The sequence below is a fragment of the Bradysia coprophila genome, chromosome X (genome assembly GCF_014529535.1).
Source record: "Bradysia coprophila strain Holo2 chromosome X, BU_Bcop_v1, whole genome shotgun sequence".
NCBI lineage: Eukaryota > Metazoa > Arthropoda > Insecta > Diptera > Sciaridae > Bradysia > Bradysia coprophila.
Window position 1 is genome coordinate 5,734,097 of NC_050737.1, and position 21,678 is coordinate 5,755,774.

Here is a 21,678-nt window from a genome sequence, read left to right on the forward strand (position 1 = left end):
TCTCGGCAGAAAGAATGATCAAGCTTTATCTGGAAAGTTTGAGTCATAACGGGTCATTGAAAAAATCTGGAATTGAATTTACGTGACTTATCGATAACAATTTCGAACCTTCTGTAGCTATGCGATATTTGCCATAAATTTAAATACCAACGCCCGAAGCCATCATAATTCCATCGATCAGAGTCACAAAAATGTAGGTTTCAGGCATACAATCACGTGATCGGTTACATTCAACTGAGTGGTCACAGAACGTGTCGAAATTGCATGTATGCTTTCAGGTCTCGTACGATTCGATACTGAAAATGAAGGAATTCTTCAACGAATGGCATTCCTTATCGACAATTTTATATTACCACTCAAATCAACTATGGATACACCTGCGGTGTTTACTTTCACTGCGGTTTGTTGGCCAAACACGTTGAGATCCATAGCATTTGTGATATGTAACAAATGACCCGAACGGTTTGTTTTTCCACATAGTTGCCATCTCGTTCCCTTTGGATGACTTGCTGATAGATTTTCCGGTAGTAATATTCTCACTGTGCAGTTTGATGTAGAGGAAACTTTCATAGTTTGCGAGGTCTAAGTCCACCTTACCAACGTCATTCAATTCGAATACCTTACCTGAAAATCCAACAAAATTTTATTATCGTCTTTGCTGTTGGTTCAAATAAACAGATATTCCACTTTCGTCTAGAGATTTCTGGGAGACGATTTTTTAGGCATTTTCGCATGTGGACCAGAACATGCTAAAAAGTCTAAGTCTTAGCCAAGACATACATATTACTATCTGCGAACACCATAATGGTTAGGTATAGTTAGTTCCCATTTCTTCAGATACGGTTGACCGACTAACATTATCAGCAGACATTTGAGCGAGAGTTGACATATCATCAGCGCTTGATTAATAATTCATATAAGAGTTATCATAGCACTGTCGGTGCATTGGAGTTACGCAATTTTGGTTAGTTCTTCAAATTATACACAGAATTTTTAGATGCACACAGCAAACACTGCTTTATGGAATAGTTAAAATTTGATTTGACAGTGCTTTGTTTGATTCCATGATAGATTTCATAAAATGTACTTTTCTAGACTATCCAATTAAGCTGATCGAGAAAGTTATTGCTTTTTATTGACAGAAAACGAATGAATTATGACTGACTGGTCTCTACGGATCCGAATATTCAACTAAATAAAACGCTCATAGTTGCGGACGAGAAACTGTGCGTAAATGTCAGGGTTTGCAATGTTTCCGTTGTCAGTTAACGGATGGAAGAAACCTAAAACGTTTCATCTACTTCTTTGTTGCTCAATCCACAACGCCTCATTTGAGTAGTAGGTAGGGTCGTTGACTAGTAGTGCACTGGGCCCGAGTTCGATCCTAACGGCTATTTTGTTTTTGTTTTTTTTTTTATTTTACTTACTTCTTTTTATTTCACTATTTTCGCTGATAGAAAAGTTCTTTAGACCCTGGAACAACATTTCTGTCATAAATTCGTCAATCTTCTTGGCAAGTCAACCTTTAAAAAAAATCTTCCACAGAGCAAAAATGAAAGTTGCATCAACGACAGCTCTGACGATACTGATTTGGCTTTTCGTCCAACACTTGTGCGATCAAACTTCATCAGCTAAACAATAGTCCTCTTGTGTAGCTACTTAGATTGCGTATGTGTGCTGTCCACTCGCTCTAGCATTGGCAATAAATTTAGATATGAAAACTCGTTTTATGCGTTTCAATGTGTCCGTTTATTTTCAATTATTTGTATTTATAATGTGTTTCAGCTAAAATGTTGTTTCATCACCTATCACCGTGGCGCAGGTGGTAGCACTCGGGATCGAAAGACTGCAGCGCACCCAAAGACCGCAGGTTCGATTCCCGGGGAAAAAGATTGGTTGAAAAGGGTTGTTCAACCGGTTGATACTGTACATTCAGCCCAAAATCGCCGACATCAATTACCGTCCTACAAGAAATTGATCGTACTAAATACACTCTAAGTGTAAAGAAACACTATAAGTGTAAATAATGTGATATGATATGTACATATCAACTGGGTCCGAGACCAATCTTTTTTTTTGTTTTTTTTTATTTATCGCTTCCAGCAGATGGACAGCCCCATTTTCATTCTCATCTAAATTAAAAAAAACGAAATTAGAGGATTATTTGAGGAGCGAAACAAGACGAGTAACGTCTGTTAATACTAGAAAATAAACATGGTACGCAAGTTAACCTTCTAATAAGTTTTAGAAAAAAAACATTGTTTCGCTCAGTGGATAAGGCAATCGATTGACACACAAATTTTCAGTTTCTATTTTACACATAAATCATTTGAAATTTCTGTTAATTAGAACTTTTCTATTAGAGAAATACAAACGTAACTTCCCGCACTTTCATAATGTGTTTGCTATCAAAGAAGCAATAAAGTCTTCAGAATTTCAATGGTTTATAGCGAAACGAGGGATTTTACTTTTACAAAGTATGTTCAATTAAAGGAAAAATCCATTACAAACCAGAAAGCTCTGTGTCCTCTTGAAGCTTCCCTTACGTTTCATGCGAGAGGCAGAGAAGTATTGAGTTTTTGAAATTTATAATTGAGAAATAGGCCTCGAACTCATAAACTTTCAAGTGGGTTCCACAAAGTCAAAAAATTAACTTTTCGAGTTGCCAATTTAATATTGTGGTCATTTGGTCGCTCGTAGGTCACCGAAACTCTTTATATTTTTGAAAATATTTTCCTAAAAGTTCAAGCGAAACTCGCAAATTTGATAATGAAAATTGATCGAAAACCTTATTTTAACTGAAGCGAAATCTACCGAACTCAACACATTTTAACACTTTTAAATTTAGATTTAAACTTACGTATTTCGCACGGCACCGACTTTTCCATGGTATGTCTGCAGGTATGAGCCACTATTAGACGACGATGTTAATTCGTCCATAGTTTGTTCCAGCCGGACACTCGACGTGCATTGTGCCCAACAAAACAGTGACTGATTTTAGTTTGTCTGTTTTCTGACCTCATTACCTCGCACTCGTAACATCATACGTTTGAAACATTGTGGCCAAATTTACCTTTCAGGTGAATCATCATATCAGGGTGTGTATAATCACAGCTGACATTGCAGGCATTTTTTCAGGTAATAAAGAAATATTTTTCGAGATATTTTTGCTAGGCCAAATGTTTCGTTAGACGGTTCCTTAATCTTCATTTCGTTGAAAATCGGTTTAAAGTAAATTCTGAAATAGAATGAGTGTCAACTTTATGACCGCAGTTAAATACAGTTGAAAAAATGGGAACCATAAAAAACGCAATGCATCAATGTGGATTCTTCAAAGAAAAAAAATCATATTTCCCTTCACATAAAAGATACGAAGGTTTTTAGCAATGGATACTGGAAATAGCAAATTCTCTACTACCTGACATGACGTTAATATGTAAAGCCTGAAACCATAAAATGATTTTTTAAAATTTTCTAAGCAAAACTTCTTAATTCACTGTCTTATCTATTTGTGTACGAGTGCGATTTGTCCGAAAATCAAAATGATTATTTTCACCCTTATCCAATTCACTGTCTCAAACATACATTAAAGAACAAATCTCTTTGAACTCGGACAATGATGAGATGATCAAACCAATAGCCACTAGCATATGGGTTACACATTCAGAAATAACTTATTATCGATAACAGAGACGGTACCCAACGATTAAAGTATGTAACTACCTCTGTTAATTCCTATAAAATACGATTTTCACTTGATGTAGTGAAAAAGCTTAAAATTTCTTAAATAAAAAAAAAGTTTGAAAAAAGTGTGTCCATGGTGGATCTGGACTCGAACCCCCGAAATTCATAAAATATTTGCTTGTAAGCCGACGCTCTTCCATCTGAGCTAATGAGCCACTGTCGTCTGACTAAACAAATTAGTATTTTCGGCGTCGTCTGACAATTTAATTCAATTGTGAAACTGCTCAATGCTTCAGATTACTTCACCAAAATTAATTTAATGGCGAACAGATATACCACCTAATGGCTGAGAATTTGTTAGCTACGCCTACGAAATTTTGAGTGTTGGCAAATTCCAACGTTACGAATTGTTCGAAAATCGTGAAATATTCAGCATCGTCGGTTCACATGGAATGTATGACTGATCTATTGAGAGTTCTGAAAATCCTTTATCCTCTATTTCACCGACTCAAATGTGGATTGAAAAGCTCAAACTCTCTGAATTGTAACGTTTAATATGAGATTCTGTGCACAAACATTCCAAGGCTTATTTTCCATCACAGCTCTCATTCCGAATGATCTTTTTGATGAAACAAAACCAATCGCCTCTGGCATGCAAATTTGGTAAAAGAGGTCGCAGTGTTGATGCATTGACAGATTTTTACATAGAAAGTTCGTCATTGTTGGGAAGTGGCAGAAGTAAGAATGCGCCATCTCGTCAGAATTATCTTCACATCTTCATCACTTGGTCCTCAACCAGTACCATTGCTCGGTAGCCTAAGAATGATGAGTGGAAGTTAAATTACAACACAGTTCCTTGGCATGATTACGAATCGAGATATTACGTACCTTCGATAAAGTCATTGTCGTCCAAATGTCTCATGCATAAACGGTATTCCATCTGCATACACTCTCCCAACGAAAGGCCAAGGCTCAGGGTAAATGAGCGAAATGTGAACTTTAAACTTATGGTGCCAGTGATTTGAGTATCTGTGAATGTATTGTAGGTTCGGCGTTTGGTGAGCCCATTAACTGCCGTCTTCTTTCAATTTTTCAAATATTTCTTCCACTGATGACGCATCAAATGCACAGATCATTCTTTTAAAAGTAACTGAGGATGTTTTCAGCCTTTGCAGTAGTGGGTGGCGATTCCTGCATGAAGTGATCGTTGGATATACCATTCAGTCGATGACCAGTCATTTTCAAATAAAAGTTAAGTTTTCCCTATAGTCTCGGCAGAAAGAATGATCAAGCTTTATCTGGAAAGTTTGAGTCATAACGGGCCATTGAAAAAATTTGGAATTGAATTTCGTGACTTATCGATAACAATTTCGAACCTTCTGTAGCAATGCGATATTTGCCATAAATTGAAATACAAACTCCCAAACCCGAAGCCATCATAATTCCATCGATCAGAGTCACAAAAATGTAGGTTTCAGGCATACAATCACGTGATCGGTTACATTCAACTGAGTGGTCACAGAACGTGTCGAAATTGCATGTATGCTTTCAGGTCTCGTACGATTCGATACTGAAAATGAAGGAATTCTTCAACGAATGGCATTCCTTATCGACAATTTTATATTACCACTCAAATCAACTATGGATACACCTGCGGTGTTTACTTTCACTGCGGTTTGTTGGCCAAACACGTTGAGATCCATAGCATTTGTGATATGTAACAAATGACCCGAACGGTTTGTTTTTCCACATAGTTGCCATCTCGTTCCCTTTGGATGACTTGCTGATAGATTTTCCGGTAGTAATATTCTCACTGTGCAGTTTGATGTAGAGGAAACTTTCATAGTTTGCGAGGTCTAAGTCCACCTTACCAACATCATTCAATTCGAATACCTTACCTGAAAATCCAACAAAATTTTATTATCGTCTTTGCTGTTGGTTCAAATAAACAGATATTCCACTTTCGTCTAGAGATTTCTGGGAGACGATTTTTTAGGCATTTTCGCATGTGGACCAGAACATGCTAAAAAGTCTAAGTCTTAGCCAAGACATACATATTACTATCTGCGAACACCATAATGGTTAGGTATAGTTAGTTCCCATTTCTTCAGATACGGTTGACCGACTAACATTATCAGCAGACATTTGAGCGAGAGTTGACATATCATCAGCGCTTGATTAATAATTCATATAAGAGTTATCATAGCACTGTCGGTGCATTGGAGTTACGCAATTTTGGTTAGTTCTTCAAATTATACACAGAATTTTTAGATGCACACAGCAAACACTGCTTTATGGAATAGTTAAAATTTGATTTGACAGTGCTTTGTTTGATTCCATGATAGATTTCATAAAATGTACTTTTCTAGACTATCCAATTAAGCTGATCGAGAAAGTTATTGCTTTTTATTGACAGAAAACGAATGAATTATGACTGACTGGTCTCTACGGATCCGAATATTCAACTAAATAAAACGCTCATAGTTGCGGACGAGAAACTGTGCGTAAATGTCAGGGTTTGCAATGTTTCCGTTGTCAGTTAACGGATGGAAGAAACCTAAAACGTTTCATCTACTTCTTTGTTGCTCAATCCACAACGCCTCATTTGAGTAGTAGGTAGGGTCGTTGACTAGTGGTGCACTGGGCCCGAGTTCGATCCTAACGTCTATTTTGTTTTTGTTTTTTTTTTGATTTTACTTACTTCTTTTTATTTCACTATTTTCGCTGATACAAAAAGTTCTTTAGACCCTGGAACAACATTTCCGTCATAAATTCGTCAACCTTCTTGGCAAGTCAACCTTAAAAAAAAAATCTTCCACAGAGCAAAAATGTAAGTTGCATCAACGACAGCGCTGACGATACTGATTTGGATTTTCGTCCAACACTTGTGCGATCAAACTTCATCACCTAAACAATAGTCCTCTTGTGTAGCTACTTAGATTGCGTATGTGTGCTGTCCACTCGTACTGTAGCATTAGCATTAGTTTTAAGCATTTCAATGTGTCCGTTTTACAATTATTTCGACAACGATGTTCACCCGAATACTTTCCGAATGAACTGTTTCAGCTAAAACGTTGCTTCATCACCTATCACCGTGGCGCAGGTGGTAGCACTCGGGATCGAAAGACTGAAGCGCACCCAAAGACCGCAAGGTTCGATTCCCGGGGAAAAAGATTGGTTGAAAAGGGTTGTTCAACCGGTTGATATTGTACATTCAGCCCAAACGTCTGTGCCAGTTCCTTAGACAAACACCGATCGTTCCTAAACGCACTATAAGTGCAAAAACACACTCTAAGTGTAAATGTGATCTGATATGTACCTTATCAACTGGGTCCGAGACCAATCTTTTTTTATTTTATTTTTTTTATAATCGCTTCCAGCACATGCACAGACGTATTCTCATCTAAATAAAAAAACGAAATGAAAGGATTATTTGAGGAGTGTAACAAGACCAAGAAAGTCTCTTAATACTAGTTAGTATTAACTTTTAGTAAAAAAATTCATTCGGTGGATAAGGCAATCATTGACACACATATTTTCAGTTTCTACTGTTCGCATAAATCATTTTAAATTTCTGTTAATTATAGATTAGAGAAATAGGAACGCAACTTTCTTGTTATCAAATAAGCGAAGAAAGTCTTCAGACGACTCTAAAATTCAAGTTTTCATGAGAGGCAGAGAAGTATTCAATTTTTGAAATTTATACTTAAGAAATAAGTCAACCATCCGTTAAACATTTTCCACGAAGAAATTTTCGATTTGAATCTGCCTCAACAGCATTAGATGCTTAAAAGTCGACAAAGTTCACAAAGTCAAAACACAAACGAAATCGATTTTGCGGTAGTACGCATTATCGCTATTTAGGCACGGAATGTTTAGTGAGCCTACAGAAAAGTGCCAAGCGAATATAATAAATGAACCGGTCATAATGCAAAAAACCGTCTTGCGGAAATCAGAACGATACGAATCAAACATAATTTTGTTATTATCCGTAATAACTCAAGCACATTCAATGAAGAAAAACCTACAAAATTCTACACCAATTTTCAATTTTTTATTCAGAAGGGAGCGTATTCGTTCGCTTTCAATTTTTTGTCGAAATGAACTTACCGAAACCAATTTTCCCATGGTATGGCTGTAGGAAGATGCTATGAGCCACTATCAGACGATGATGTTAATTTGTCCATAGTTGGTTACAGCCGAACACTATACGTGCATTGTGACCAACAAAATAGTAACTGATTTTAGTTTGTACGGTCTCCGACCTCATTACCTCGCACTTATAACATTAAGACGCTTGAAATATCATTGTGGCCAAGTTTAACTTTCAGATGAATCATTATTTCAGGATGTGGGTTATTGCAGCTGGCATTTCTTCAGATAAAAAGGAAAATGTGTTTTGTTTTAAGTAAATTTATGACCGCATTTACAGTTCGATTCAATTCTACGTTAAAGATCAGATCTCTTTGAACCCAGACTTGTATTATGGGCTTCTGTGAACAAACATTCAAAGAGTTATTTAAAACACAATTCCGAATGATTTTTCTAAATTGACTCCTACAAAGATGAAATGATCAAACTAATAGCCACTCTCATGTGGATTACACATTGAGGAATGGTTATTAACGATAACAGAGGTGGTACTCAACGATCCCCTGTTAAAACTATACAAAATGATTTTCAATTTCAAAAAAAAAAGTTCGTAAAATGATGAGTCCAAGGTGGACTCGAACCCCCGACCTTCATAAAATTTGAGCTTGTAAGCTGACGCCCTACCATCTGAGCTAATGAGTCACTTTCATAAGACTGTGTAAAGAAGTATTTTTGGCGACATCGGATAATACAATTCAATTGAGTTGACTGCTCAATGTTTCAAATTATTTCACCAAAATTGTTTTCATGTACACTTACCTATGGCGAACACATTTATCACCTAATAACTGACAATTTGATGGCTCGCCTTCGAAATTTGGGGTTTTGGCAGATTCCAACGTTGCGAATGTTGGAGAGAGGATTGCTTCAATGGGTGATCGATCAACTGCATGGAAAAACCGTGGAATGTTGTGCATCGTCGCTTCACAAAGAATACATGACCGATTGACTGAGAATTCTGAGAAATATTTATCCAATTCACCGACCCAGATATGGAATCAAAGCCTGAAACTCTCTGAATTGTGACGTTTATTGTGTTCAAATAATCTAAGACTCATTTCCATCACAGCTCTCATTCCTAATGATTTTTCAAATTTCAATCCAACGTTGATAAAACAAGACCAATTGCCCCTGGCATGCAACGCCTAATGATTACTTTGGAGGGAACTGTCAGTACGCTCAAAACAGTATGTCACTTTCTCTATGGTCATAGCTTTGAAGTCAGCTTAACATTTCTGAAAATTTAAATTTCGTTAAAGAGGTCGCATTGTCAATGTATTTGCAAATTTTTTACTCACCGATAGCAATCTCGGTCATAGCAAATACTGTTCGTTCTGTAGCTATGCGATAATTGAAATGAACTGAAATTGCCCGAACCCATCACAATTCCATCGATTAGAGACACAAATGTAGGTTTCAGACATGCAATCATGTAACTCATTGGATCGGTTATTCGACTGAGTGGTCCCAGGACGTGTCGAAATTGCTTATATGCTTTGAGGTCTCCGCCTGAGCAAAATGATTGTCCATTTCCTTTGATTAAAAACAATGATTTGGTACTCTGTTACTTAGTTATGGTTTCAATAAGATTGCGTGCCATTTCATAACTTAAAGCATTCAGAGCCTCGGAACGATTCAATAGTATTACTCCTTTATCTTCAATCTCCTCTGTCAACACCCAGATAGTTTCCCGACAATCGTTTGATGGCTCCATTCTTAAAGTTCTTATATTGTAAGCGATGCTTTACACTTTTTGTCTGATGTGTGACGGTCTCACTGTTTGTTCTGTGCGTGCTAGCAATATTAGTTTAGTTTAGTTTAGTTTATTTATTTATGTCATAATATGAGTAAGGCCTGTGAGCCTTTTTTAGTACATATTACAGTAGGATGTCAATCAACGCAAGATTAATAATTAAATATAAGGAAAAATTCGGACTGTAAGTTCATAACTACAGGCAGTAAATCTAGTCAAAGTACGATAACAAACCGCTTAAGTCAAATAATAATAAACACAGTTGGGAAAGAGCTACAATAGAATCACATACAAGCATCGACACATTATTCGTGGACGTAGGCAAATAACTCAGTCACTGAAACGATGAAATAACGAAATGGGTACAACACATGAATCTTAGACACAAAAATGGTCCCTGCATGCAACCTTAAAGCCAGTTAACGATTTAATTTTTTTAATATTCGGTGGCAATGAGTTATAAGTCGAGACCCCACCCGCGAAAAAAGACCGCGACATTATGTCTCCTCTCACTCTCGGCATAACCAGATTAAAAGTTCGCGTATTTGAGGTGGGGGTTATGCGTTCATACAGGTAACGAGGCTCTTTAAGGAGTAATGTCTTATGCATTAGCACGCATGATAAGAAATCGAAATATGAGAACAAGTCGCAGCCAAGAAGCACATTGCTGGCTGCTGCGGTGGAGTCATAACGGCCCAAGCCACAAACGAACCTAATGCAACCCTTAAATGCCTTCTCTAGAACCTTCTTCGTCAAAGCCTGCAACCTTCCCATGACTTGCGAGCAGTACGTGAAATGAGGCATCAGAAGAGACTTGACTAGAGTCAGCTTGACGGATCTAGGAAGGTAGCCAGCATGAGGCCATAAGCATCGGAGTCCAGCAAAGACTTTCGACGAGACCGAAAGGGCATGAGCTCGCCAGTTCATCAGATTATCAATCAGAATCCCTAGATCCTTGACCGTGTCACTATAGCCAATGTGAGTCCCATTCAGCTCCACCTGAGGGATAGTTGACGACCAATTCCCAGTGCAGATCCTGATTGCCTGCGTTTTACTAGCATTAAGTACCAGACCGTTCGCTCCCGCCCAGAACGAAATAGCCCTAAGATCAGCGTTGAGGTTATTCACGTCTTCCCTGACATTTTCCTTACGCACAGACAAGTAGAGTTGTACATCATCGGCGAAAAGGTGCACACGGGAAAACTTAACTGTCGCTGGAAGATCATTTATAAACACTGAAAAAAGTAACGGACCGAGAACCGAGCCTTGCGGGAGCCCGACCAGTATGTCCGAGAAGCTGGAGCTGCATCCATTAATCATTACCTTCTGCTGCCTATTACTCAGGTAGCTCCAAATGAAATTAAGTGCAGAAGAGGAGAACGTCAGATTTTGGTCAAGTTTATTAAGCAAAAGACCGTGCCTAACTGTATCGAAGGCCTTAGAAAAGTCGAGTAACAAGAGGACCGTGGCTAATCCACCGTCAAGATCCACCCTTATATCATCCGTAATCTTCAGTAAGGCCGTAGCAGTACCATGGTTTGAGCGAAACCCAGACTGAAATCTATGTAACAGTCCAAATTCAGCTATGTACTCATTCATTTGACCCTTCATAAGCTTCTCTAAAGCCTTAGACAACGCCGGAAGTAATACAACGCCGGAAGTATTGCTTTACCATGCTGGAATGTTGTTCTTCACTTTACTGCTACAGAAATCGTGTACGACCACATTTATTGATAAACTTCCGAAATACAAACTGCACAGATTGAAACAAAACAGAAACACAAACGTAAACTCGTCTGTCATCATTTTAAATCTGAGTTCAATATATCCCGTAGGGTGGGTCGAAGACTAAGATTTCATACTTTTTCTGAGTCACGTTTTATGCAGAATCATTCAAGAATTTCTTTCTCTCAGTTTTCTGTTGTATGAAAATGAAACACTGATACTTTTGCATACTTTTTGAAATGTTAGTGAACAAATCTAGTGATTCTATCTCGTAGTGTGGTCCTAGTACCATCCGAATCAACAGTAGGAAATTTTTCGAAACGACGCGTTCTCCGACCTTTCAAATAGGTATGTACATTCTTCAACTTGTATACAACAAAAACTGGACATGCAAAGGCGAGAATAGGGAATTTCATGGATATGATCAGACTAAACATTCAAAGTTCAGAGTTCAAATTATTCTCTTAAATGATGGTCATATTTTCATATTACCATTTTCATTATTGAGCATATTAACAGTTTTACTATCTGATCTATTACTTCATTTGATCGAATATTTTCAAAGATTGATTTCAGAAATCTTTTACTTCATTTGTTTGGAACACGCTTTTTGCTTTATAAGACCTCATTAGTTGAAGCTTGTCGTTTATTACTGATGTCGTGTCGATAGCAGATGACAGCCGTTTGTAACAGGTTAAAGTTACCTTAACTTTGGGTAAGGACTTATACCCGTTGACTTGTTCAAATACCGTCAGAGAGTAGGACATATTGAAAATGTTTATAGTTTGTCAGCAAAACACTAAAATGTTTGAGTAAAAAAAAACAGGTTCATGTGAGGGGCTCGAACCACCGTCATTTAGTTTCAATTTATTAGTTAAAGGCCAACGCTCCACCATCCGAGCTAATGCGTCACACAGTCAGCGAACTTCTACATAAAACAGCATTATCAGCGGATGTTCATGGAATTATGTCTTACTCCGGCGAATTTACTTAGAACGCCACACCTGGCAAAATACATAGTTCCAAACAAAGACGTAACCAACTATTTCAGTTCTATTGACGAAATCCCATTTCAATTATCAAAAATTGTCATAAATCGAGCTAGTACAACTTACAACTTGATTGACAATCGTGATATAGGGGAAATGAACAAATCGACACAGTCATATGACCGAACCGATCGGGTTCACAATTTCCAAATTTTCCCAATTTACCTCAGTCGTTTATGAAATCCAACTGTTAATAGTTATACCAGTCAATATTTTGACATCGATTAGCCAGAAATTATATCGAAATCCAAACAAATTCAAAGTTATGCTTAGAGAGCGATGGACGAAATAAATGCCGTCATCAAGTCTGAAAGTTTGTCGTCTTACTTAACGGTTTGTACGAACGAGGATGAAGAAAATATTTTGAGAGATCACACCAAAGTTTTTACCAACACGAAATCGCGATTGCTTATACATTACAAGGACGATATCAGGCACACACAAAATGCAAAGGAACTGGGTGCGTTTAGGAACTATGACCAGCCATCTGGATCATCTGCACCAACATTGAAAACATTTCAACAGCGATTGATGCTGGACCAACTTCATAAGGACAAAGCCAGTGAAAAACTACCTTCACAGAAATCATCTGAACAAACGAGGTACAATGAACCGTTCGATGTAGAGAAATTTAGGAGACATTCAAGCAGAGAAGTGTCCACTTCAATTTTAAGACAATTCGTTCGAGATCCTGCCCGAAGTGGTCATCCCAAAAAAGGTTAGATTCGAACACTATTTCATGACCTGTCCACAGAAAGAAATATCGTTTTTACAAATTTTTTAATTGGCTTACAAGGGTCAAACCGACAAATGTCTGTCTTGAGAAACGAATATCATACAGAGATTTGTGAGAAATCTACGATCGACGAAACTATGAGATGTACAAATTCAAATGAAATAGTTTCCGTTCGAGATCGTTCTTTTACCCGGCAAAATCCGATAAATCAGAATGTTGGTAAGTAAAACCTGAGTAGAGTTTCTTCGAAATCTATAAAATCATAACAATTCCTAACATTAATAATTAGAAATTCAGAAATTTTGACGTTGAAAGCTTCCGTCGGAATTCTTAATAGGAGGTTGCGTAGTTGCTACTTCTTTTTGCAACCATCCTGACTTTGTCTCATACTTATTGTGAACTGGGACTGCAAAATGAACATTAATTTGTGTAGATACACCATTGAAATCGAATACAATTCTAAAGGCGGACAAAGGGGAAACGAAAGAAGAGCTACAGCAAACGCGGCATGACGTCGCTCTGGCAAATATTGATATAAATGAACAACCATTTCCACAGAGTGAACCACCGAGTAAACTTCAGAATGGAACGGGATCATTTACGTTGACCAATGAACACAGCATTGAGAATGTTGACCTCCAGTCAGTGAGACAGATCCTGCAAAACTCGTCGTCGGCGATAATCAAATTCGATCTCATCCAGTCGCTGGTTTTGGTAATGTTATTTGAAAGGATTTCCATGAAAATCTTATTCCTAAAACCTGTTACTTTTCACGCATTCCAGAGATTATCGAATCAGGAACCAGATGAACGACTTATAACTGTACAGGACATTGTTGATAATGACGTATTAGGTGCAAGTGGTGAAAATGGTAATGGTAATACCATGGAGGACCTGTTGTGGCCAGTCAATATTACAACTCCCCATCCGATGCAGGTACATATCTACATTCTACGGATCGACTTATTCCGAAATTTGCAACTTTATTTCTGTTAGACCAGTACGGCCAAACTACTCAATGCTTTAGTCTCGTTCGAAGTTGGTCGAGACTATTTCAACAAAATATCCATGGTAAAGCTACTTACCTGGAGCGGTAAAGAACAGATATACGACTCAATGGCTGACAATTTGATAGATGCGCTGAAGAAGTTGAGTCTCAACGAACTTCAACGTCGCGATATGTTGAACAAAGGGTTACTCCAATGGCTGATCAATCACATGGAAATGGTGGAACATACAGCATCGATCGTTCACATGGAATGCATGACCGATTTACTGAGGGTACTGACGAATGTAGAGAATACAACGGGATTTGCATCTGTAAATGTGCCGCACTTCATCGTTGTGTCAGGTGAGATTTTCGCTAACTCCACAAATTCTCGTTCATTTCAATCCATTGCCTTTAGTCAGATACTTGAATGTAGCAAACGAATACGTTCAGGTAAACGTTGGTCAGGTTCTCCGCACACTGTTCTTAAACGATTCAGCCGTCGCGATCGGTAACACAATAAATTTGCATCGAATTTTTCGCAATCTACTCAAGGTGCGTGGTAGCTTGGCTGAGCAGTTAGACCGATGTCCTTTGCAAATTATTTAGTTTTGATTTTGTACATCCACAGAAGGCATCCAATTCAAAATTGAAAGCTGATCTTCGATTCATTTACGAATTATTCGTGAAGCACAGAGCTGACACTTCAACTCATAGTGAATTGTCTGCTGATAATGTTAGTCGGTCAACCGTCTCAGAAAATGCGATATGCTGTGGTCGCCAAGATGTGAACAGCGAAATCGACAATCAAACCGAACAGTTGATCCGCGAGCAAAATTTGATGATCATTTCTGAAAGGAACAGTAACGAGGACGCAACTCAACAGGGTGAAAATGTACAAGAGCCTGTAGAATCACCATAGTGGACATATAAAAAATGCATTTTTTCAGGTAGAACTTTCCACAGAACCAAATAGAAGTTTTACTTCCGAACTAAGATCGCAGATCTATCAGTTATGCATGGATAAGGGTATCGTCGAAATGGATCGTAAGACGCCCAATGAAGAGATCAATGACCAATACGCAAATATTGAGTCCAATCCCGGTGCTGAAGTTTTGTATTCCAATTTAAATTCAAGGCTAGAGCAGAGTTCGTCGTTATTAAGCAGTGGTTCACAATGCGCTACAAGTGAATGCAAGGAAAGTGCTATTCAAATCTTAAAAATACAAAGTAAGTTTAGATTGGTATTACAGTAAACTTATAGCACATCCGAGGTCTGGGGTCGTGTTAATGTCATCGACGTGTTATGAGCAAATCAGCAGTTTTTAATGAACGTTTCTGCTTGAAATATTTGTTCGGTAGCAATCGAATCGCTTCAGCTATGTTTCAGCTGATCAGCTCATGCAAAGAAAACTACTTATACTTGTTCATCCGGGTGGATTAGTAACGCCTAGGCGTGTGGAGGTTGTAAAGCCGTCTAACGACGTATAAACAGTTTTGTTTTTATTAGTGGACCAGCTGAAGCAAGTTTCGATATAAATTTCACTATCGTCCGCTGTACTTTTAAATGAATGAAAAATGGCGTAAGAGAGCGATACAAACATGGTGATTGGTGAAGAGGAATCGCAATCAGAAAGCGATATTCCAGCATTCATTAAAGAAGACACAGATAGTGGGTAGTGTCGAACGTTGGGGACAATTGGCAGACACATCAGGCAGAGCACTGAAGCGAAAATATAGTCACATTAAACCCATTTTTTATCTCTTTAAGTTGTTGATAGTGTCTCGCAAAATGTTCCTCACATTCATCTGACCATAAAAATACTCTAAGTTCTCCTGACCAAACAGAATGTTTATTTTCACACAATACCTTTCTGTGTACTGGAAAACACTTATTGAGCAGGTCAATCTGTGTACTTCTACTCTCCTCTTTTTCTCATCAAAATAATGTAGCAGTCGTTCAACATTACAACTTTCATTAGTGCGAGGGAGACATTTTTTAACAAAAAAAATTTTTGTCTTGCAAATTGGTAGGTGTACAAGCGAATTCAGCTGTTGAAATGGATCATAAAAACCAAAACTTACTCAAAAATTCGTCGTCCAAACTGCATTTGCAGAAAGTGTATGAAGACACTGCGCCAAAAGTGTTAACAGACTATTCGGATTTGAGCTCCATAGCGAAAGATCGGGAGGCACGGAATGAAATTTTGGAAAATGATAGTTTCATCGACGAATTGTGCGAAAAGGTTTTGAAAAAACTCACATCGAAACTAGCAGCGAATTTCTTTTGTGGACCGAATTGTAATACAAATGAAAATAATAATAATTGCTGTACGAATGTGGAGTCAAACGTTCACTGATATCGAGTATGGAACGGTTCAAATTTTCAAAATTTCAAATTTTATAAATTGTCAGTTAAAAAGAGGCCAGTTGGTATTGGTATCAACACATCTATAAAAATAAAGAAGAAATTGTTTGATTCCAGCCATTTGAAGTGTTTGATGAATTCTAGAAATAATTCTCAGAAAATCGCAGCAATCCTTGTAAGAGTTGGAAAAATATTTGTTCTCACATTTTTGTTTTTGAGTGCTAGAAGGGTGCTTATGAACGAGGGCAGGCCTAGTGTACATCTCAGTCTATCTCTGAAAGACCTTCTATGCTTCATAAAATATAGTTTTTATACAATCTCATTGGAGTTTACACCTCCTCTAGGTCCTATAGGACTAGCGCTCAGAGTAAGCGGATCATATCGAACATTATCTTCCTTTGAGATATGGATATAATTATCAGCTACCATTAATCAATTGTAAGTAAACCCGGGACTTAGCATTGCTATACCATATGTAACGCTTGAATAACGACGCCAACAATTCATTGAAGTAATTTCATTTTGGAACTGTATCACAATTTGCTACTTGTGAGTTTATTTTTTTGGATTCTTTATAATGAGAGTTGACGCACAGATCGACCACTTGAGTAAATAAGTAAATATCCGAAAATAAATTGTATATAACATGCAAGGGTAAACATGTAGCCTGACCTGATGAATTTACGGTTTATCTTTTGTACGATGGGGAAAAACCATTTTTGTTATTTTTCCAATTGTGTAAATCAATAAGAGCAGAAATAATTTTGTTTGTTGAAATTTTAACCTTCTAAGATGATGAAAAATAACTCTGCTCGTGGTAGGCGATATCGTATTACGATACATGCTTCTTTTGTTTACACAATAATGAAGATAGCACGTTTTGATACGATCCTCCTGAGTTATTTACATCTTCGAGGAAATTTGCACGACGAAATGTGGTCCCAACATCAGTTTGTATAATATACACATTTCGTATAATTTTACACCAATACATGTATGCGTTGACGCTATTTCGCTTTTGATAGTTCACATTGCCCTCTTCATTAAGAGGGCAAACACACATGCCAATAAATATTTCGTATTTCATGTTGGGACCACATATTTATATTACGTAATTTTGTTCGAAATTTCCTCTCTAGGTATAATTACTCTTAGATTTACATGCCATTTGCGTCCAAATTCTGAAATTTTGTTTGATTTTTTTGTTAAAATGACAAAAAATATGAAAGTGAAAGTTAGCTCGTTGGCTCGAGTACATGAAAACCAATTTCGATAAGCGATCTGAGGAGCGAACACAGTGAAAATCGCTTGTAAAATGTAAAAATTTTCAAGATATTCCGTTAAAATAGGCCCTTCCCCGTCCTCAACATGTAAAATCAATTGCAAATCTCGGGATTAAAATGAATAATTCACACGAATATTTTCTTACCACGGGACAGAATTACAAATTTTTCTCGTAATTTGATCCCTTTCATAAAACGTTGTATACGTCCTTTGTGGACGGTTGATTTTAGACTTTTTCACTTGTCTTTGGGCTAAAATCTACTACCCACAGAAAATATGTAAATAACGATTTTCATATTGTAGGAATAAGCCATTTTCATTATAGGGAGCAGCAGGGCCTATTTTACGGAAACATGTTTCTCAAGTTTTTGAAAGTTTCCAAAATGTTTCTGAAAAGTTTCTTAAAGTTTCTCAAAGTTTCTTAAAGTTTCTAGAAAAGATTCCTTAAGAAACTTTAAGAAACATTTTGGAAACTTTCAAAAACTTGAGAAACATGTTTCCGTAAAATAGGCACTGGGGAGCAGTAAAGTAATTTAAAAAGCTTTTAGAGCAAACTGAAATTAAATAGCTGCAGATCCATGACATCATTGTTATGTATTCGTGAGCGAACATTGCATTTTGAATTATTTTCTCTAACAACTTTTTTGAAACAAGAAAGCAACGTACCAGCGAAGCATTTTTTTAAGCTTTTCATACTCACTATGCGCGCAATACAACTCAAGTGACAATCGTAACTTTCCAATAGGACCATCTATTGAAGTTCACATCCATTTATACAAAATTTAATTTTTCTGCTACCTAAAATGGATATATTCGACTGCGAAACAAAAATTCAAAATTGTTAAAACAACTTGCATGCCTATTAATCTACTAAATTATTATTTTATTATTAAAGCTTCACACAAGAATCACCATTTCCATCATGTGTCCCATTGGTAAGTAATGTACTATTAACGGTGAATTTTAAGACTAAATTCCTGGATTCATGAGCTAGAATCGTAATAAAAACTTGGAATAGTTATTTACGTATCGGATCGATCGATTTTAGAGCCCGGCTACATGCAAACGTGCTTAAAATCAATCGTCCCAAACGGAAACTCATGCAACACGGCAGAAAATCATGGGACAAATTCCAAAATTCGCTCACTTTCCTGCACGTAAAAATTGAAATAAATGTTGAGACTGAGAAAATATCCACGTCAACTCGTACCCTACAGTATAAATCCGATTTCTCATCGAGCTTTTCATGTATTATTTCATGAAAACAAATTCATGCGCATGCGTATAACAGATTTTCATCAGGGGATTTTTTTATCAATCAATTGGTGGGTGAAATTTAGTTTTCCAAGTTATTATTTCAATGAATTACGAGTGAAACGATTTCAAGTGTTTCTTTTTCGACGATTTTTTGAATAAATAAGTAAATCAATTAGATTTAAGAGTTTGCAATAAAAGTGTGAACCTGTTGTGACATTACACATTTACGTTGGTGGGGCATATGCACCAGTAAAATTGTGCATTTTAGGAAACAAAATATTGAAAACTGAGTGCCATTTGTGTGGAATGTTTTGTTGCTTTCAACGTGTTTTACATGTCGGAAGGGCGTTCGCTATGAAATATATATTTTTTTTGTTTTTTCTCCTCTGTGCTTGGTGATAATGTCTGAAAAAATATTAGTTTTCCCTCGGTAAATTACAGATTTTAAAAGAGCTGCAACTTGAATAGTACTCGAAGTACAACTTGAAATAAACCAATTCATTCAGGGTAGATTATAGCCACTATAACCCTATCGGTCGAACTGAAGTTTTCCCGTACACAATGTACAGTAGATAAGCTACATAATGGAATATCGTTTCAGAAATTTCCTATGCCATTTTCGCAAAGTGGAAAATTAATTACGACTTTTGTGCTCAACACTTCATTTCTACATTATTTCTTGCATAAATTTTGACATGAAATATTAAACTTGGGTGTTGGGTCGATTCTCTATAAATCATTAAACAATATCTTCATAAATCAACATAAGCACGATAGGACCATAACGAAAACTTCCCCGTTCATGGCAATAGATGCATATGAAGGTTGTTCTGATTAGGTTGTCATACATAAGTTACATAAGTCGTCGTCCATAAAATCATTGATTCAATGAACAAAAGGAATTATTTCCAAAAAATTGTCCACTACTCGAGTCAACGCAAAGACAGAGGTCATCGACTTACCCAAGGACTTACTTCAACGGAATCAAATGTCCAGATTATTTTTCATGAGAAAATCATTCTATAGCCGATTTAATAAAGTTAATTGTCGTCGGTACACAATTACAGAAAGTCCTGTAGTGACCTCAATTCAAATATACTTTTGATATTTGAAGATGCGATGTTGTAAGAGGTACATTAGCTGTACGTAATTTAACGGCAATAAACCGCACGCTCAATGTGCAATTACCATTACGTAATCATGTAATTTTCCACGTAAATATCTAACTGATTAGCAACCAAAAGTAATTTGAAGAAAAGGTCATTAGGTTCACCTACACACATTCTCTCTTTCCTCTCTCTCAGCATGGGTACATGTTTTCCGAACGGGGTGTATATTATTCTATGTAGAAGCGAAAGCATAACGATTAATTTGTATTTTCGTATGAAATAAATAAATTGCCTGTCCCATTCATATCAGGAGTGTACCGCAAATAAATTAAATTAAAAGGCAAAAAAGTGAGTGGAAAGACTTCTGCTCACGATAAGAGGGGGGTTCCTCCTTTCTTTTATAACTAAAATACTTATAATTAAAGCCAACAAGAAGTGTGTTGTGAAATGAATGGAGTGTTGTGAGTGTTGTTACGACTATGTATGAAATATTACAGAAAAGACAAATCAATTTTTTGTCATGCGATGCCAGTACCGCACTGGTCACATAAAAGAGAGAATTTGGGAATTTCAGGATATGTGAAGCCAATCTAGGAATTACAACATTAACCTGTCACAGACGGCAAGCATATTAACAGTTTTACTATTCAAACTACTACTTCACTTGATCGAAGATTTTAAGATATCGATTTAAGAAATCTTTTACTTCATTTGTTTTGAACATGTTTTTGCTGTAAATAAGACCTCATTAGGTAGAGCTTGTCGTTTATTCTTGCTGTCGTTGTCGATAACAGATGACAGCCTTCTGTAACAGGTTAAAATCGAAAAGCACATCGAGCTACTACTGTCTATAGTGCCAGTGCGGACCTGTGCGATGCGCGTCATATAATAATATATAATGTGAGCTGTGGAAAAGTGTGTAGCGGGTTATTCATAATTTTTGTCAGTTAACCCAACTTTCAGCCCACAAACGAATTGAAAATGTATTGAAAAGTGAATGTTGGAAATTTGTTATGTTATTTCCTAAATGGATGTGAATAATCAAAGGAACCGTAAACAAAAAACTCGATAACATCGATTCAAACAAGAAGAAAAGAAAAACTTTGGAAACACAGTATGGAGCAACAGGATGAGGCTTATCACACTTGAAATGGAACAAATGGTAAGAAAATGTTAACTTTTTACTGACTGGTAATTTTTAAGGAATTCTACTCGATAAGTTTTAATTTTCACAACAAAAATCTCGGCCAGTAAAATTCCAAAAAAATAATAGCGCGGTCGAAAGGAACATATGTGTTTTAAGGTGAACTTTTAGCATACGCAAGTTCCAATATTTGGTCAAATTTGGATAATTCTCCGAGAAAAACCGAGAACACTGAGAACAAATATTAAACCGAGTTTTCATTTAAGAGTAATCCACACATGGCTAAATTGTTGTCTATATTTCGGGGTAAAATTATTATTATTTTGATGACAATTTTAGACTCGCATTGTTTTTGTTAAAATGTGTTACCTTTCAGTAAAAATTTAAATGTTTGTGGTGATGTAACCTCAGTCCGAGAAAACTCAATAT

At 36.8% G+C, this 21,678-nt stretch overlaps 2 protein-coding genes and 1 long non-coding RNA gene across 19 annotated transcripts in view; 2 read left to right on the forward strand and 1 right to left on the reverse strand.

Annotated features, from left to right (window-relative positions):
• Positions 1-5,116: 5,116 nt before the first annotated feature.
• On the reverse strand, positions 5,117-6,528 carry LOC119085335. Its single transcript, XR_005089277.1, has 3 exons — positions 6,386-6,528; positions 5,312-5,582; positions 5,117-5,254 (listed from the first exon to the last, which is right to left on the reverse strand). It is a non-coding gene; the product is annotated as an uncharacterized LOC119085335 (long non-coding RNA).
• A 5,975-nt stretch (positions 6,529-12,503) lies between these two features.
• Positions 12,504-16,567, forward strand: LOC119085308. Of its 2 annotated transcripts, XM_037195662.1 has the most exons (9): positions 12,504-13,081; positions 13,160-13,318; positions 13,533-13,813; positions 13,883-14,035; positions 14,096-14,450; positions 14,506-14,642; positions 14,719-14,982; positions 15,038-15,317; positions 16,122-16,567. In XM_037195662.1, exons 1-9 carry the CDS (start codon positions 12,643-12,645, stop codon positions 16,445-16,447), a joined length of 2,394 nt encoding a protein of 797 aa, XP_037051557.1. In that variant the 5' UTR covers positions 12,504-12,642; the 3' UTR covers positions 16,448-16,567. The 2 variants fall into 2 exon arrangements, with proteins under 2 accessions (XP_037051557.1, XP_037051567.1); XM_037195672.1 differs by lacking the exon at positions 12,504-13,081 and having other exon boundaries at positions 13,227-13,318; positions 13,658-13,813.
• Positions 16,568-18,947: 2,380 nt separating this feature from the next.
• LOC119085343 (putative thiamine transporter SLC35F3) overlaps positions 18,948-21,678 on the forward strand; it is a 28,782-nt gene continuing 26,051 nt past the window's right edge. For 5 of the 16 annotated variants that reach the window (XM_037195762.1, XM_037195770.1, XM_037195797.1 and 2 more), the window contains exon 1: positions 21,007-21,267. The gene's annotated coding sequence lies outside the window, so the exon portion shown is untranslated. Of the gene's footprint in view, positions 19,160-19,212; positions 19,229-20,414; positions 20,567-21,006; positions 21,268-21,678 lie in introns of those variants that run through there. The other 11 variants (XR_005089293.1, XR_005089294.1, XR_005089291.1 and 8 more) reach the window with 8 other exon arrangements.

Excerpts from the sequence above, each read along its gene's own strand:
- LOC119085308 (XM_037195662.1), top strand. The coding sequence starts at position 12,643 with ATGGACGAAATAAATGCCGTCATCAAGTCTGAAAGTTTGTCGTCTTAC. Across the intron at positions 13,814-13,882 it reads TCATCCAGTCGCTGGTTTTG|AGATTATCGAATCAGGAACC; the intron begins GTAATGTTATTT and ends CACGCATTCCAG. Across the intron at positions 14,036-14,095 it reads CAACTCCCCATCCGATGCAG|ACCAGTACGGCCAAACTACT; the intron begins GTACATATCTAC and ends TATTTCTGTTAG.